We start from the raw sequence: 16696 nt of genomic DNA, 5'->3' as shown, positions 1-16696 counted from the left end.
CTCTCCTGTTACTATCCATTTCCTCTCTCTGCTGTAGCTATCCATTTCCTCTCTCTCCTGTTGCTATCCATTTCCCCTCTCTCTCCTGTTACTATCCATTTCCTCTCTCTCCTGTTGCTATCCATTTCCCTCTCTCCTATTGCTATCCATTTCCCCTCTCTCTCCTGTTGCTATCCATTTCCTCTCTCTCCTGTTGCTATCCATTTCCTCTCTCTCCTGTTGCTATCCATTTCCTCTCTCTCCTGTTGCTATCCATTTCCCCTCTCTCTCCTGTTGCTATCCATTTCCTCTCTCCTGTTGCTATCCATTTCCTCTCTCCTGTTGCTATCCATTTCCTCTCTCCTGTTGCTATCCATTTCCTCTCTCCTGTTGCTATCCATTTCCTCCCTCTCTCCTGTTGTTATCCATTTCCTCTCCCTCCTGTTGCCATCTCCTCTCTCCTGTTGTTATCCATTTCCTCTCTCCTGTTGCAATCCATTTCCTCTTTCTCTCTGTTACTATCCATTTCCACTTTCTCTCTGTTACTATCCATTTCCTCTTTCTCTCTTTTACTATCCATTTCCTTTCTCTCTGTTACTATCCATTTCCTCTTTCTCTCTTTTACTATCATTTCCTCTCTCTCCTGTTACTATCCATTTCCTATCTCTCCTGTTGCTATCCATTTCCTCTTTCTCTCTGTTACTATCCATTTCCTCTTTCTCTCTGTTACTATCCATTTCCTCTTTCTCTCTTTTACTATTCATTTCCTCTTTCTCTCTGTTACTATCCATTTCCTCTTTCTCTCTTTTACTATCCATTTCCTCTCTCTCCTGTTACTATCCATTTCCTATCTCTCCTGTTGTTATCCATTTCCTCTCTCTCCTGTTGCTATCCATTTCCCCTCTCTCTCCTGTTGCTATCCATTTCTCCTCTCTCTCCTGTTGCTATCCATTTTCCCTCTCTCTCCTGTTGCTATCCATTTCCTCTCTCTCCTGTTGCTATCCATTTCCTCCCTCTCTCCTGTTGTTATCCATTTCCTCTCTCCTGTTGCTATCCATTTCCTCTTTCTCTCTGTTACTATCCATTTCCTCTTTCTCTCTGTTACTATCCATTTCCTCTTTCTCACTTTTACTATCCATTTCCTCTTTCTCTCTGTTACTATCCATTTCCTCTTTCTCTCTTACTATCCATTTCCTCTCTCCTGTTACTATCCATTTCCTCTCTCTCCTGTTGCTATCCATTTCCTCTCTCTCCTGTTGCTATCCACTTCCCCCCTCTCTCCTGTTACTATCCATTTCCTCTCTCTTCTGTTGCTATCCATTTCCCCTCTCTCTCCTGTTGCTATCCATTTCCTCTCTCTCCTGTTACTATCCATTTCCTCTCTCTCCTGTTGCTATACATTTCCCCTCTCTCTCCTGTTGCTATCCATTTCCCCTCTCTCTCCTGTTGCTATCCATTTCCCCTCTCTCTCCTGTTGCTATCCATTTCCTCTCTCCTGTTGCTATCCATTTCCTCTTTCCTGTTGTTATCCATTTCCTCTCCCTCCTGTTGCCATCTCCTCTCTCCTGTTGTTATCCATTTCCTCTCTCCTGTTGCTATCCATTTCCTCTTTCTCTCTGTTACTATCCATTTCCTCTTTCTCTCTTTTACTATCCATTTCCTCTTTCTCTCTGTTACTATCCATTTCTTCTTTCTCTCTTTTACTATCCATTTCCTCTCTCTCCTGTTACTCTCCATTTCCTCTCTCTCCTGTTACTATCCATTTCCTCTCTCTCCTGTTGCTATCCATTTCCTCTTTCTCTCTGTTACTATCCATTTCCTCTTTCTCTGTTACTATCCATTTCTTCTTTCTCTCTTTTACTATCCATTTCCTCTCTCTCTTGTTACTATCCATTTCCTCTCTCCTGTTGCTATCCATTTCCTCTCTCTCCTGTTGCTATCCATTTCCTCTCTCTCTTGTTGCTATCCATTTCCCCTCTCTCCTGTTGCTATTCATTTCCCCTCTCTCTCCTGTTGTTATCCATTTCCTCTCTCTCCTGTTGCTATCCATTTCCTCCCTCTCTCCTGTTGCTATCCATTTGCCCTCTCTCTCCTGTTGCTATCCATTTCCTCTCTCTTGTTGCTATCCATTTCCTCCCTCTCTCCTGTTGTTATCCATTTCCTCTCCCTCCTGTTGCCATCTCCTCTCTCCTGTTGTTATCCATTTCATCTCTCCTGTTGCTATCCATTTCCTCTCTCTTTTTGCTATCCATTTCCTTTCTCTCCTGTTGCTATCCATTTTCCCTCTCCTGTTGTTATCCATTTCCTCTCTCTCTCCTGTTGCTATCCATTTCCCCTCTCTCTCCTGTTGCTATCCATTTCCCCTCTCTCTCCTGTTGCTCTCCATTTCCCCTCTCTCTCCTGTTGCTCTCCATTTCCCCTCTCTCTCCTGTTGCTCTCCATTTCCCCTCTCTCTCCTGTTGCTATCCATTTCCTCTCTCTCCTGTTGCTGTCCATTTCCTCTCTCTCTCCTGTTGCTATCCATTTCCCCTCTCTCTCCTGTTGCTATCCATTTTCCCTCTCCTGTTGTTATCCATTTCCTCTCTCTCTCCTGTTGCTATCCATTTCCCCTCTCTCTCCTGTTGCTATCCATTTCCCCTCTCTCTCCTGTTGCTCTCCATTTCCCCTCTCTCTCCTGTTGCTATCCATTTCCCCTCTCTCTCCTGTTGCTCTCCATTTCCCCTCTCTCCTGTTGCTATCCATTTCCTCTCTCTCCTGTTGCTATCCATTTCCTCCCTCTCTCCTGTTGCTATCCATTTGCCCTCTCTCTCCTGTTGCTATCCATTTCCTCTCTCTTGTTGCTATCCATTTCCTCCCTCTCTCCTGTTGCTATCCATTTTCCCTCTCTCTCTCCTGTTGTTATCCATTTCCTCTCTCCCTCTGCTGTTACTATCCATTTCCTCTCTCCTGTTGTTATCCATTTCCTCTCCCTTTCCTGTTACTATCTATTTCCCCTCTCTCTCCTGTTGCTATCCATTTCCTTCTCACTCTCCTGTCATCTACTTATAGTTCTTCAACCCTCTTTTCTAGCTCATTCTATTTCTTTTCACTTGGCCAATCATGAGAGATCGATCACAATACTTTCTCTTTGAGTTTTGTGACTGGCCATCTCTCCACTCAGAGTTTTGAGGAATTTATATTCATGCCATGCAATCCATGACAAAGGATTTAGCTGAGGATCCCCCATCTCAGCAATCATTTTAGTACAGCAAGTCTCTTTCTCCAACAGGTGCCTATTCTTGCTTTGGCTGGTTGGGCTGCAGTGTATGCTAATCCTTTTCATTGCTGTAAATGCAAATGTGCTGTTACTCTGTGGCCACAGAAGGGGTATTCATAAAGCAAGCAAATTAGATTTGTGTAGATGGGCATAAAAGGATGGCTTTACAGGTCAATTTCTGTCTGCACAACCCCAAGGCATGAGTCAGAGACATTTCACTCCTTCTGCTACATGTGCCATCCTTCATTTAGTAGCTCACAATCTGACCCTGGAACATCTAGAAGGTAGAGCTGACCCTTTGATCTCTCCCTGAATATCAGCAGCAGATTGACATGGCATTCCCACTGACATTGCCACATTCTGAGTCAGTAACTCAAATGAGCAGACACTGAAAATACCCCAGGTCACAGGGCGCATATCCTATGAAGGGTGACTTATCATAGAGAGAGTGGACGTGGAATATCAGTAGGATATTCTATCAGTCGAAGGCACAGCCTCAGATTAAAGGGAGACCTCTTTAAAACTGAGACCAGGAGGGAGTTTCTCAGCCAGAAGGTGGCGAATGTGTGGAATTCATTGCCATGGAGGCCAGGTCAGTGGGTATATTTAAGACAGAGATCAATAGGTTCAACAAACTGCAAGAACACTATGGGCACAGTCACTCTTGAAAAGCCTCTTCAGTAGCTCCCCCCAACCCTCAGCCTTACTGTTTAAGGTGGAGGTGAAGTGCTCAGAAGAATATCAGCACCTTCAAGTTTTCCGAGAACTTCTAAGACTTGTGGAAGTCGTGAAGCTCCCATCCCATCTGTACTGTTAATCCCCAACATCTCAAGAAGGTCAAGAACTGGGCCCAGCATTGTTTACAGAGCCAATTATTAATGGATGATAAAGGAGCTTGAGAGGCACACTTTTCATACACAGATGATCGGTATGTAGGAAGAGCTGCCAGAGGAAGTGGTAGAGGTGAATCCAACATAAAATACTGAATAGGTCAGCACAGGAGCAGGCTCTTCAGTCCAGTGTCTGTGCAGACAACTCAACCGCCAATGCTCAGACAACTCACTGCAAACTAGGACAAAGCAGTCCCATCCAACACCTCAACTACCCACCACAAGCACATCATACCACATACAACTACCCATTTGGAAAGGAACATGGATAGGAAAGATTTAGAGGGAAATGGGTGAAACATGGGTAAATGTGAGTACTGGTCAGGCTGGATGAGTTGGTGCGAAAAGTTATACAACATGAAAATGGGTCCTATGTACATTCTGAGGGTGAAGATAAAAGAAAGCTGATAATAGGTCCACCCATTGAGGAGGGACATTAAATTTTGTCTCTGATAGCTCCCCACAGACCACACGTACCTGCAAAATCTTCCAAGGGTCATTGCTCTTCAGTGTGGTCTCTAGCTTCAGCCTGGCATTCCTCAGCTCAGTGCACCTCTCTTCCAGTTTCGCCAAGGTGCTGCTGACCTGCTCCAGAGAGATATTCTCCTTGGTCACTATGTACTCGATCACTTTGGCCTTCATCTCTTCCAGCTCCCTTGCCAGCGTACTAAACTTGTTGACGTAACTTGTTTGCGCTCGAGAAACTGAGTCCTGGCAACAAACCAACATTGCGATCAGCTAAGGGACGGAAAACAACGGAAACACTAGCAGGTCTGGCAGTATCATAGGAAAGACATAGTGGTGATATTTCAGCTTAAAGAACCTTGTTCAGACCTGAGAAAATTTAGAATTCAGGTATACGTAAACTTGTTCTATAACAACCTACCGATGCTCACCACTAAAATCCAGGCAAGAAGACTGCAACTAGCAGGGCACTGTCTACGCCACCCCGAGCTACCTGCCAGCCTAGTCATCATATGGGACCCCAAGCACGGGAGGATGAACCCTGGGCGCCCTCCCAAGACTATGGTCAACACGCTCCTAGAAGACAGCGGCGCGGCTAATGTAGATGAACTGAACACACTGATGAGGGAGAGGGAGAAGTGGAGAGTCCGTCATCGTGCCCGACGCCGGCCCCCTAGGCCTGAGTCGACGTAGTAGTAGTAGTAAGCTTGCTGGTTTTCAAGTTTTCTCAGCTCTCAGGAAAATCAAGGACCTGGAATGTTTCTTTTGCCTCTGCCAGACCCAATAGGCACTTCCAAACTTTTCTTTTATTTCAGATTTTCAGCATCTGCCGGTGTTTTCTCTGATTGCAGTGGAATCAGTTATAGTGTTTCCACTCACCCATTCTTCACCACTCAGTAACACTATTAAAAAGCTCCCCTGTGCCACTGCCAATACTTACCTCTCAGATGACCAAAGGCCAGATTCTGCGTCGGTGCTTCACGTGTGTGAATAGCTGGACACTATTGGGCTACATGTGACCTCTTCAAAGAGCAGTTAATACTTAACCACACCACGTGTTAGCAAGTCCAGCGGTGGTTGGGGGGTGGGGTGGCTGTTTTATTTAATTAATGTGCCACCAGGTGAACTATTTGGGCCTTTATCACAATGCCATAGCAACAGTCAATTTTAACATTTTTCTTATTTACTGTATAATACATTTGAATGTAATTAAAATCCTAAAGTGCACGGGAGGGAGTGTAACTCACTGTACATTGTATCATCCAATCACTGTTCTCCATTCTTCCAATTTGTTAGTGTAGAGTTTCCCAACCCGGGGTCTATGGACCCCTCGGTTAATGATAGGGGTCCATGGCATAAGGAAGTTTAGGAACCCCTGTGTTAGCGATAACACAAATCATGGACCACAGAGAGCCCAGAAATATTCTAGACAGCAGGGAGATAAACGTTCTCCTTTCAGATGACTCTGTTACAGAGATTAGTTGATGAGGATGACTGTACTTAACATGAAATATCCTAAACCATACATACAGTGGGCTGGTATTGATCATGATCTATTTGCCATCACTTGTTCAGGTAAGTGATGCAGATCTCTGCCGTTCTCAGCTGTATGGGATTGATTTTGATAGTGTAGTAGAAGGGTGGGGGCCAAGGAAAGGACTGTAGCCAGAGTTTATTTCTGTGCTAGTGTGCCTGTGCATTTAAAACTGTGTCCACATACACATCTTGTTAGGTCTGTGCAGAACAGCCTATTCTCCAATCATCTTGAAATTACTTCCCACTGGAGCAGGACCCCACTCTGGCAACTCCTTGGTGCAACACTGCTGCAAGTAAAACAAGTCATGCTCAAGCTTCTTCCAGCTTCTGAATCAGAGGGATGGGCAACGAACAAGACAGAGACATTCCTCAGACATATGATTCTGCAGATGCAGGAGACTTTGAACAGCACACACAAAATTCTGGAGCAAATCAGCTGCTTAAGCAGTATCTGGAGGGAAATAAACATTTTGGTCCAAGACCAGTACAGGAGCTTGCCTGCTCTTCCTCAGATCAGAACTGAGACTCCTTACCACCACCTGGGGCCTTTCTACCTCATGCAAACGACAGGGCTTATAGTGTTGCAGCGTTTCCTCAGCGTCACACTGATGTCAGCAGCAATAGCACTCCCCACTATTCCAGTAAAGGCCAGGGTCTTCAATATCCTCCTCAGAAGGCAATGAGCATTGATTATTAAAGGAATGGGGAGTACCTCAGGCTGCATTTAAAACTACTCTGTCCCCTCCAGTTAGGTTTGACCCAGAATGGGGCCTGGGGATAGAGTCTTCATTTTGGCTTGTCACTAAATACTCTTGCAAACTTCTGCAGATGTACTGTTGAAAATATCCTTAACTGGTTGCATCATGATCTGGTACGACAGCTTGAATGTGCAAGAAGCTGAAGAGAGAGTCGGGGGGGAGGTAGAGACAGAGATGGAGACAGATAGACGGAGACAGGGACTGAAGGCCAGGAGGACCAAGAGGTAAGACATATCAAAGAACAACCAGATGAATTGGCAAATAAACGATTATGTGATGTATAAAAGTGGAAAATAATTTTAAGTCAGAAATCGATACTCTTATTGGTTTACAAAATACATGTTCTCTCTAGATTAATTATCAGTATGCATATATTAAACTTAAAATGTTGCCATACATTACCCATTCCACACTGCCTTATCACTGAATCCACTAACAAGCAATCCACATGCGCATGTGTGAGACTGTTCTGTGAAGCCTCCTCAAGGTCACACTTTTACAAGTCTTCACCTCATCTCACCTGGCTCACATCTCCTTTACTAACCTGCTCTTCTTTCCCTGTCCAAGGCCCTGAATCAATATCATTGTTTGAACAAAAGCCTGGCTAGTTGACAAAGTGATGGCAGGAAGTTTCCCACACAAAGGGCTGGGGAATTCTCATATGCCCTTACCACCCCAACAATCTCAAGTTAGATGGACTTTGGGCCCAACACTTCCATGAGCCAAACAGCTTGGCTGTTCATCTGATAAACCCACAGAACCTTCAGGGAACTCAGATTTAAATGACAGATGAAGAATAGGAAGCAAAAACAAAACTGAAACGCAGAACTGCCTTTACTAAGTTACCCTCCATCCCCTTCCCTCTCTGCTCTTCAGCTGAGACTTGAGATGATAGCTGAGCTTAATTGGAATCTCTCACATCCCCATTCAGGGGCTGGTGACCTTAAGCCCCTTCGACTGATTTGAGAAAATCTCAGCTGATGCCAGTCCCATAACTGCATTGGCTCCTCCCCTGCCCCTCTGATGGAAAATACCCCATGCCATGATTCAAAGAGCAGGAGAGATCTTTCACTTGGTGACCAACCACTGTCAATGGGATGCTGCTAGTTGCTAGACCTTGCTGTGCACAGTGCCCACATCACAGCACAACCTGCTATCACCACTTACCAAGAAAACAAACACCACTCATCCTGCAAATGGAAGGAACTGTGAGAATGACTTTTGGGTAACAGAATAGGAGCAGCTCAGTAACGTAACAGTTAGTGTAACTCTACTACAGTGCAGGCAACCTGGCTTCAATTCCCACTACTGTCTGTAAGGAGTTTGTCCATTCTCACCGTGACCATGGGGCTTCCTCGGAGTGTCCCTGTTTCCAAAGACATTCAGGCCAGTAGGTTAATCAATCCTCCAAGAGGACAATAAGCTTGTTGTAGGGCTTGGAGGCTTGTGAGCCTAAATAACCTGGAGAGCTATGTTGGCTGGAGTCAGGGCCTTGTGCTTTGGTTCATGTAAGGTCACCATGCCAAACAGGTCAAAGGGTAGAGGCCAGACCAAAAGTGGTCCACTGGTCCTCCAGGTTCAGGGTGTTCATCTCCCTAACTGGTCAAAAAAATATTGTTACAGAAACAGCAATGAAGAATCCTTCTGTATGTGTCGACTGAGAGTCCTAAACCACACCTGGGACACAATAGAGAGGATGGACAAAGACGGAGGACCTTCTTTGCTGCCCTAAATGTCAGCAGCGTAATGGGCATCTTGATCTTGGCTTGAGGTTAATTGATCACATGCGTGTAATTAGGCAGCGCAGACTCATCGGATGGGAAGGGCTTGTTACGAACGGAACCACTACGTGCACAATGGCTGCTCCATTACTCTAAAAATACCTTCCTGGCCACTCATGGCTTTGAGGCACATTGAATTGTTAAATATACACCACAAATGCAACTTCTTTTATTATCAAATAGTTATAAGGCCATAAGACCACCAGACATAGGAGCAGAATTAGGCCATCTGGCCCATCCAGCCTGCTTCGCCATTCAATCATGGCTGATTCTTTTCTTCTATCTCTTCCTCAACCCCAGTTCCCGGCCTTCTCTCCGTAACCTTTGGTGCCATGTCCAATCAAGAGCCTATCAATCCCTGTCTCAAATACACCCATCGACCTGGCCTCCACAGCTGCACGTGGCAACAAATTCCACAAATTCCCCACCCTTTGGCTAAAGAAATTTCTTCGCATCTCTGTTTTGAAAGGGTGCCCTCTATCCTGAGGCTGTGCTCTCTTGTCCTAGACTCTCCCACCATGGAAAACATCCTTTCCACATCTACTCTGTCCAAGCCTTCCAACATTTGAAAGGTTTCAATAAGATTCCCCCTCATCCTTCTGAATTCCAGCGAGTACAGGCCCAGAGCCATCAAATGTTCCTCGTATGATAACCTTTTCATTCCTGCAATTATCCTTGTGAACCTCCTCTGGACTCTCTCCAATGCCAGCACATCTTTTCTAAGATGAGGGGCCCAAAACTGTTCATAATGTGAGGCCTTGCTCTTGTATCCTTGACATCTTAAAATGAATGCTAAAATGGCATTTGCCTTCCTCACCACTGACTCAACCTGAAAGTTAACCTTCAGGTGTTCTGCACAAGGACTCCCAAGTCCCCCTGCATCTCAGATTCCTGGATTTTCTCACAGTTTAGAAAATAGTCTGCACATTTATTTCTACAACCAAAGTGCATGACCATGCATTTTCCAAATTTGTATTTTTTATTTGCCACTTTCATACCCATTCTCCTAATCTGTCTAAGTCCTTCTGCATCCTGTTTCCTCAATACTACCTGCCCCTCCACCAATCTTTGTATCATCTGCAAACTTGGCAACGAAGCCATCTATTCCATCATCTAAGTCATTTATAATCAGCATAAAAAGAGGTGGTCCCAACACCAAGCCCTGCGGAAAACCACTAGTCACCGGCAGCCAACCAGAAAAGGATTCTTTTATTTCTACTCGCTGCCTCCTACCAATCAGCCAATGCTCTAACCATGCCAGTAACTTTCCTGTAATACCATGGGCTCTTAACTTGGTAAACAGCCTCATGTGTGGCACCTTGTCAAAGGCCTTCTGAAAGTCTAAATACACAACATCTACTACATCTCCTTTATCTATCCTACTTGAAATCTCTTGTATTCCAACATCTCATCTTTAACAATTGACTCTAACATCTTCCCAACCACTGAGGTCAGGCTAATTGGCTGATAATTTCCTTTCTGCTGCCTGCCTCATGGAGTAATGTTTGCAATTTTCCAGTCCCCTGGCACCATGCCAGAGTCCAATGATATTTGAAAGATAATTTCTAATGCCACCACAATCTTTAACGCTAGCTCTTTCAAAACCCTAGGTTGCAGTTCATCTGGTCCGGGTGACCTATGTACCTTTAGGTCTTTCAACTTTTTGAGCACCTTCTCTCTTGTAGCAGTAACTGCACCCACTTCTCTTCCTTCACACACTACAAAATCAGGCATACTGTTCACTGTCTGCCATAGTGAAGACTGATGTAAAATACTCATTTAGTTCATCAGCCATCTCTTTGTCTCCCGTTATTATTTCTCCTGCTTCATTTTCTAACGGTCCTATATCCATTCTCATTTCTCTTTTATTTTTAACATACTTGAAAAAACTTTTACTATCTTCTTTGATATTATTTGCTAGTTTGCTTTCATATTTCATCTTTTCCTTTCTAATGATTTTTTTAGTTGCTGTCTGTAGGTTTTTAAAAACTTCCCAATCCTTTATCTTCCTCCTAATTTTTCCTTTGTTGTATGCCCTTGCTTTTGTTTTTACAATAGTTTTGACTTCCCCGTCACACATGGTTATACTATTTTACTATTTGAGTATTTCATCATTTTTGGAATACACATGTCCTGCATCTTCCTTATTTTTTCCCAGAAACGTATGCCATTGCTGCCCTGTTGACATCCCTGCCAGCAGCTCCTTCTAATTTACTTTGGCCAACTCCTCTCTCATACCACTGTAATTTCCTTTACTCTGAAATACTGTACATCAGACTTTACTTTCTCCCTATCAAATTTCAAAGTTGAACTCAATCATATTGTGATCACTGGTTCCCAAGGGTTCTTTTACCTTAAGGTCCCTAATCGCCTCCGGCTCATTACATAACACCCAATCCAGTATAGCTGATCCCTTAGTAGTCTCAATGACAAACTGCTGTAAAAAGCCATCTCTTAGACATTCAACAAACTCACTCCCTTGAGCTCATTACCAACCTGATTTTCCCAATCGATCTGCATGTCAAAATCTCCCATGACTACTATAACATTGCCCTTTCGACTCGCCTTTTGTATTTCCTGTTATAACCTGTGGTCCATCTCCCAGCCACTGGTGGAAGGCCTGTATATAACTGCCATCAACGTCCTTTTACCCTTGCAGTTTCTTAATTCAACCCACAAGGATTCAACATCTTCCGATCCTATGTCACATCTTTCTACTGATTTGATGCCATTTTTTACCAGTAGAGCCACACCAACCCCTCTGCCTACCTTTCTAATCCAATGTGTAACCTTCAGCCACAATTCAGTGATGGCCACAACATCATACCTGGTAATCTGTAATACTGCAAGATCATCCACCTTATTTCTTATACTACACGCATTTAGATACAATACTTTGCTGTCCTTTCTGATTCTGCATCCCTAATGATTTGATACTCAGCCTGTTGGCTACAACTAAGTCCCATTACCTGCCTGCCCTTCCTGACAATCTGACTGCACTCTATCTTTACTTTTTTACCATCTGTCCTTTCACTCCAGTTCCCACCACTTTGCCATGTTAGTTTAAACCCTCCCCAACAGCTCTAACAAACTTGCCTGCAAGAATATTGGTTCCCCTGTGGTTCAGGTGCAACCCGTTACCTTTGAACAAGTCATACCTCCCCCAGAAGAGATCCCAATGACCCAAGAACCTGAAGCCCTGCCCACTGCACCAACTTCTCAGCCACACATTTATCTGCCAGATCATCCTGTTTCTACCCTCACTGGCGCGTGGCACAGGCAACAATCCAGAAATTACTACCCCGGAGGTCCTGCTTCTCAGCTTTCTACCTAGCTCTCTAAATTCTCTTTTCAGGACCTCATTGCTTTTCCTTCCTATGTCACTGGTACCAATATGTACCAAGACATCTGGCTGTTTTTGAGGGGAATGGCGACGGGGATGCTCTGCTCTAACTGCCTATTTCCATTTCTCCTGACGGTCACCCAGCTACTCGCCTCCTGCAACTTCAGGGCGACTACCTCCCTGTAACTTTGATCAATTATATCCTCACTCTCCCGTACAAGGCTAAAGTCATCCAGTTTCTGCTCCAGTTCCCTAACACAGTTTTCAAGGAGCTGCAGTCAGATGCACTTCACGCAGATGTAGTTCCCTGGAGACCTTGGGTCTCCCGGTTCTCCAACATCCAGCACGAAGAGCACAACACAGCCATTTAAATGGTACAGTGAGAGAGGGAAAAAAACAAAAAAGGAAACCTTAACAGACGCTGTACACAGAGCCGAAGCCTCTTTTGAGCCAAAGCCTGTCGCTTCTACTCTCGCCACTGGCCTACTCCCGACAATGGCTGCTCCACTTATCCCTTCTGTACTTTTATTTAGTTCATAGAGCTCTGTTGTCGCCGCTGATAGTTTGTACAAATGGACAAACACTCTCGAAGCTCCCTGTTTAAATAACTGCCGCTGACCTGTTATTACCTTGATAGATATGCTTTGTTGTTTCAGGGTGTTGATCCGCATTTCCGTCTTCTTTTCTTGACGCTCAATTTCCTCATGTTTTGCCATAAGTTCTTTCTAAAACATTTTAATCAAAAGAGATGCTTTTAAGTAATTGTACCCTTGGTCTAGACTTAAGTAATACTTCATATGAATAAGCAGATTCTCTACACCAACAGCTCAGTTCAACAATACACACAAAATGCTGCAGGAATCTGGGAGGTCAGGAGGCATCTATGAAAATGAATTCACAGTTGATGTTCCCAGCTGAGACCCTTCTTCTGGACTGAGAAGGGTGAAAAGGCCAGAATAAAAGGTTGGTGGGGGGGGGAAGGTGATAGGTGAAGGTGGATGGGAAAGGGAAAGTGCTAAAGAGGAAGGAATCTGATAGGAGAGAAGAGTGGACCATGGGAGAAAGGGAAGGAGGGGACCCAGAGGGAAGCAATAGGCATGTGAGAAAAGGTAAAAGGCCAGAGTGGGAAATAGAGGAAGAGGGGAAGGGGAAGGAAAAAAGTTGTTTCTCCCCCTTAGTTCAGCTTTCGGGAGAAAAGTTGCAAAATCTCAGTGGATTAGGCCATATATTGTTTCCATCTGCCCTTACACATGGATATAAGTGTCCTGAGTTTATCTTCAGTGAGCACAGCCCACTCCACTGAATCAGATTTAATATCACCGACATATGTCCTGAAATTTGTTAACTTAGTGGCAGCAGTACGTTGCAATGCATCATAAATATAGAAAAAAATTAATAAATCAATTGTAAATATATATATTAAATAGTTAAATTTAAAATAGTGCAAAAATAGAAATCATAAAAAAGTGAGGTAGTGTTCATGTGTTCAATGTCCATTTAGAAATCAGATGGCGGGAGGGGAAGAAGCTTTTCCTGATTCACTCAATGTGTACCTTCAGGCTTCTGTACCTCCTTCCTGACGGTAAGAATGAGAAGGGGGCATGTCCTGGGTAATGGGGGTCCTTGATAATGGACACCACCTTTCTGAGACACTGCTCCTTGAAGATGTCTTGGATACCATGGAGGCTATTATCCAGAGTCATGACAATACACAGCTCCCACTAACCAAGTATAGACAATGCATATTGTTGGCAGTGGAGAATTGGATGTGGAGGAGAAGGGGTAGATCAATAATTGGGAGGGAGGTTCGAAAATTTAAGGTGAAAAGTAGGACTTGTGAATGGAGAAGTTTTTAATCCATGTAGACTGTTAGTGCCAAGTAAGTCACTTTTAGGGAACTCAACTCTACCCTACATTTCAATGTGACTATGGCTGATTTCCCGGCCTGTTTCCCTTCAGATCTAGATACCGTCAGATATCAGTTTCAAAGTGCTCTATTTCCTCTTTAAATATTCCCAATTACAGAGACGCCACAATTCTCTAAGGTAGAGAATTGCGGAGATTCGCCACCCTGTACGAGCAGAAAATTCGAAATTCCTGTGGACAGTTACAACTCATCTCGTAACTCTGTCCAGTTCTTTAAGACTTTTTCACTGGTAGAAATGTGTCAACATCTAACCTGCTGTACTGTACCTCGTCTCACAAGGGATGATGGCAGAGGCAACAATGTTCATTACGGTTAATCAGGGAGTGGAAAGTAACCTCGAGATGTTCTACGTCAGAAACCAAGTGATGGAAAGTAGGACTCAGCTCACTGACAAGAATGAACAGGTCTCGTACAGAGATATCCCGGTGCACCGACCTCCCGCTGGGCCCTCTCGTCGTCCACCGTCACCACCTCGTGACCCCGGTGCTCCCCAATGAAGCAGGCGGAGCAAATGAGGCGGCCTTCCCCCCTGCAGTACAGGTCGAGCGGCTTGAAGTGTTGGGGGCAGCCCGCCGGCTCGGCCGGTGCACGCTGCGGCTTCCCGCTACTCAGCTTCAGTTGCTTCACCATCTCGTCCAGCACCAGGTTCTTGGCGAGGGGCTCGGGCCGCCGCTCGAACGTCGCCCGGCAGGCCGGGCAGGTGGGCAGCTGTTGCCGGTCCAGGTAATCAGACAGGCAGCGCCGGCAGAAACTATGGCCGCACGGCGCGGTCACCGGCTCGGTGAAGAGTTCCAGACAGATGGCGCAACTCAGCTTCTCCTCCAAGTCCAGCCCGGCCATGGCTACCAGACGGCGGCGCTTCCGGCAACAAGCCAGCGAAGGGGCGAGACTGGAGGCGGAGTCCCGGCGAGGCCAGACTGGGGTGGTGACAGAGCGGGGCCGGGGAGATCGCGGAGGTAGTGGCGCTACTAGGACTTGATGTTTCAATCTCTGTGGTACATCAGCACTCTCGATGTTGGCAGTGGGCTTGGCGTGGAGTGCTGACAAGGAGGGAGGGTAGGTGGGCACCCTCCTGTCTGTCTGTATGTATCTTGTTTTACGGCGGTTGGCATCCAGCTTAATGGTGCATTACCGCCACCCTCTGCTCCAGAATGTGCACTAGACATACATTCTAAATCCCTTCACCCTTCACACACACACACGGCACCCTCCTACTCTGACGTTTCCTTGATAAGCCCACGACGTCTGCAGAGGGCTCAACGGTGCTACCTGGCGTCCCAGATACACCCCCCCCCCTCAGTTCCATACCCTCCTGTCTTCATCTTGCAGCCCAGTTGTTGTCTTTCCTTTTAATCCAAATCCAGTTGCCGTGAGGCCGTGGCATAGCTGCAGTGGGGGCAGGACTGGGGATGGGCGGTGTCATTGGAGCGATGGTGCAGAGAAATTATATGCACTGACGGGATAGAGCTAAATCCAGGGAGTTGGTCTGAGGCCATGTTAAATTTATTCATCCTTATCAGCTAATCTCTTTAACAGAGTAATAAGAATATCTCACGATAAACAGAAAATTTCTGGGCCCTCTTTGAACCGTGATTTGTATCATCCAACAATAGGACAGAATAAAATGTTCAGCTTCGAAAGCCAACTATATTGTAACTTAGAATGAACTTATAATTATTTAATTCATCCCCTTACTCAGTAGATCACTCCAAATAGTCAGAAATATTTTTTTGATAAATGTTTTGATGAATATTTCTATGTATTCACCCAGGTAGGTGGTGTGATTGACACTACAGGTATGGCACCAATGATGAAGTGGGCAGTGTTTGAAAAGTGAATTTGGCCGATACTCCTGTGATGGTTTTGATGGAACTATTCAAATTGTTCCACTTCCTGCTCTCCACAAACTTACAAACGATGGTGAGACCATCAACTCAATACTGACTGTTGCCTTCAGCTGGTCTCCAGCCCAACTCAATCACACACTCTCTCCTTCCTCAGTCACGGATTGCTTATTTCCCCCACCCTCCTTAACACCTGCCTCTTCAGCTTCTTTATTTACTGCTTGCTCAGCCACAATCAAGCAAAAACTTGCAATGGATGGACATCTTGCACATGAAAATGGCAAACAATATTTGCCATGGTTAGGTCATACTTTGTCAGGCTATTAGATGTACTGATCTAGAGAAGTGTCCTTCTCCTCTTCCTCTCCCCCCCCCTTCAAGGGGCAGCTATATACGATATGCCCAATTGCAACAAAATAGCCTCCCCAATATGCATATTGGGGACTGGACTCACCAATCTCCTTTCTCAATATGACAAATTGATAAAGAATAGAGGGGTTGAAATGCTGGTTAGAGAGCAATGTGGCTGCTTTCAAAGCCCTGTGAAATTAACTAATAAGCCATCTCAAAAATAAGCAGGACCTACTACATAGATCAAAGGAAGTGGTAAATCCCCAAACAAAAGAAGAGAAAAGGGCATTAATGTCAACCCAAATATCAAGACACTAATTATATTCTGCTGCACCTACATTCTTGTGACAAGGGAAAATAGCAGAATTAAGATTATTGAAGGTCTTGACTTTGAAAAGAATTTTCTCTAATTAGTAGGGCATTTATTCAGAACAAATCAATGTCGCAACAGGAAGAATCATTCAGGTTAAGTTGTTTTCACTGGTGGGAGAGTCACAAAAAGAAAATATTGCTAGATATGAAGGAGCCAGTTATTCATAACCTTGAGGTGTTTAGACATTTCTTCT

At 44.8% G+C, this 16696-nt stretch overlaps 1 protein-coding gene across 2 annotated transcripts in view; it reads right to left on the bottom strand.

Annotated features, from left to right (window-relative positions):
- Positions 1–15033, bottom strand: part of LOC134336608 (E3 ubiquitin-protein ligase TRIM65-like) — a 57812-nt gene extending 42779 nt beyond the window's left edge. Inside the window, exons 1-3 of one of the 2 annotated variants that reach the window (XM_063030938.1) lie at positions 14371–15033; positions 12638–12733; positions 4603–4863 (exon numbers count right to left, since the gene is read on the bottom strand). In XM_063030938.1, coding sequence (XP_062887008.1) covers positions 4603–4863; positions 12638–12733; positions 14371–14775 — 762 coding nt within the window. In that variant the 5' untranslated portion in view covers positions 14776–15033. The remainder of the gene's footprint in view (positions 1–4602; positions 4864–12637; positions 12734–14370) is intronic. The other variant, XM_063030937.1, reaches the window with a different exon arrangement.
- Positions 15034–16696: the final 1663 nt, after the last annotated feature.

The sequence above is a fragment of the Mobula hypostoma genome, chromosome 22 (assembly GCF_963921235.1).
Source record: "Mobula hypostoma chromosome 22, sMobHyp1.1, whole genome shotgun sequence".
In the NCBI taxonomy this organism is placed as follows: Eukaryota; Metazoa; Chordata; class Chondrichthyes; order Myliobatiformes; family Myliobatidae; genus Mobula; species Mobula hypostoma.
This window is presented reverse-complemented; position numbering and strand designations above follow the sequence as displayed.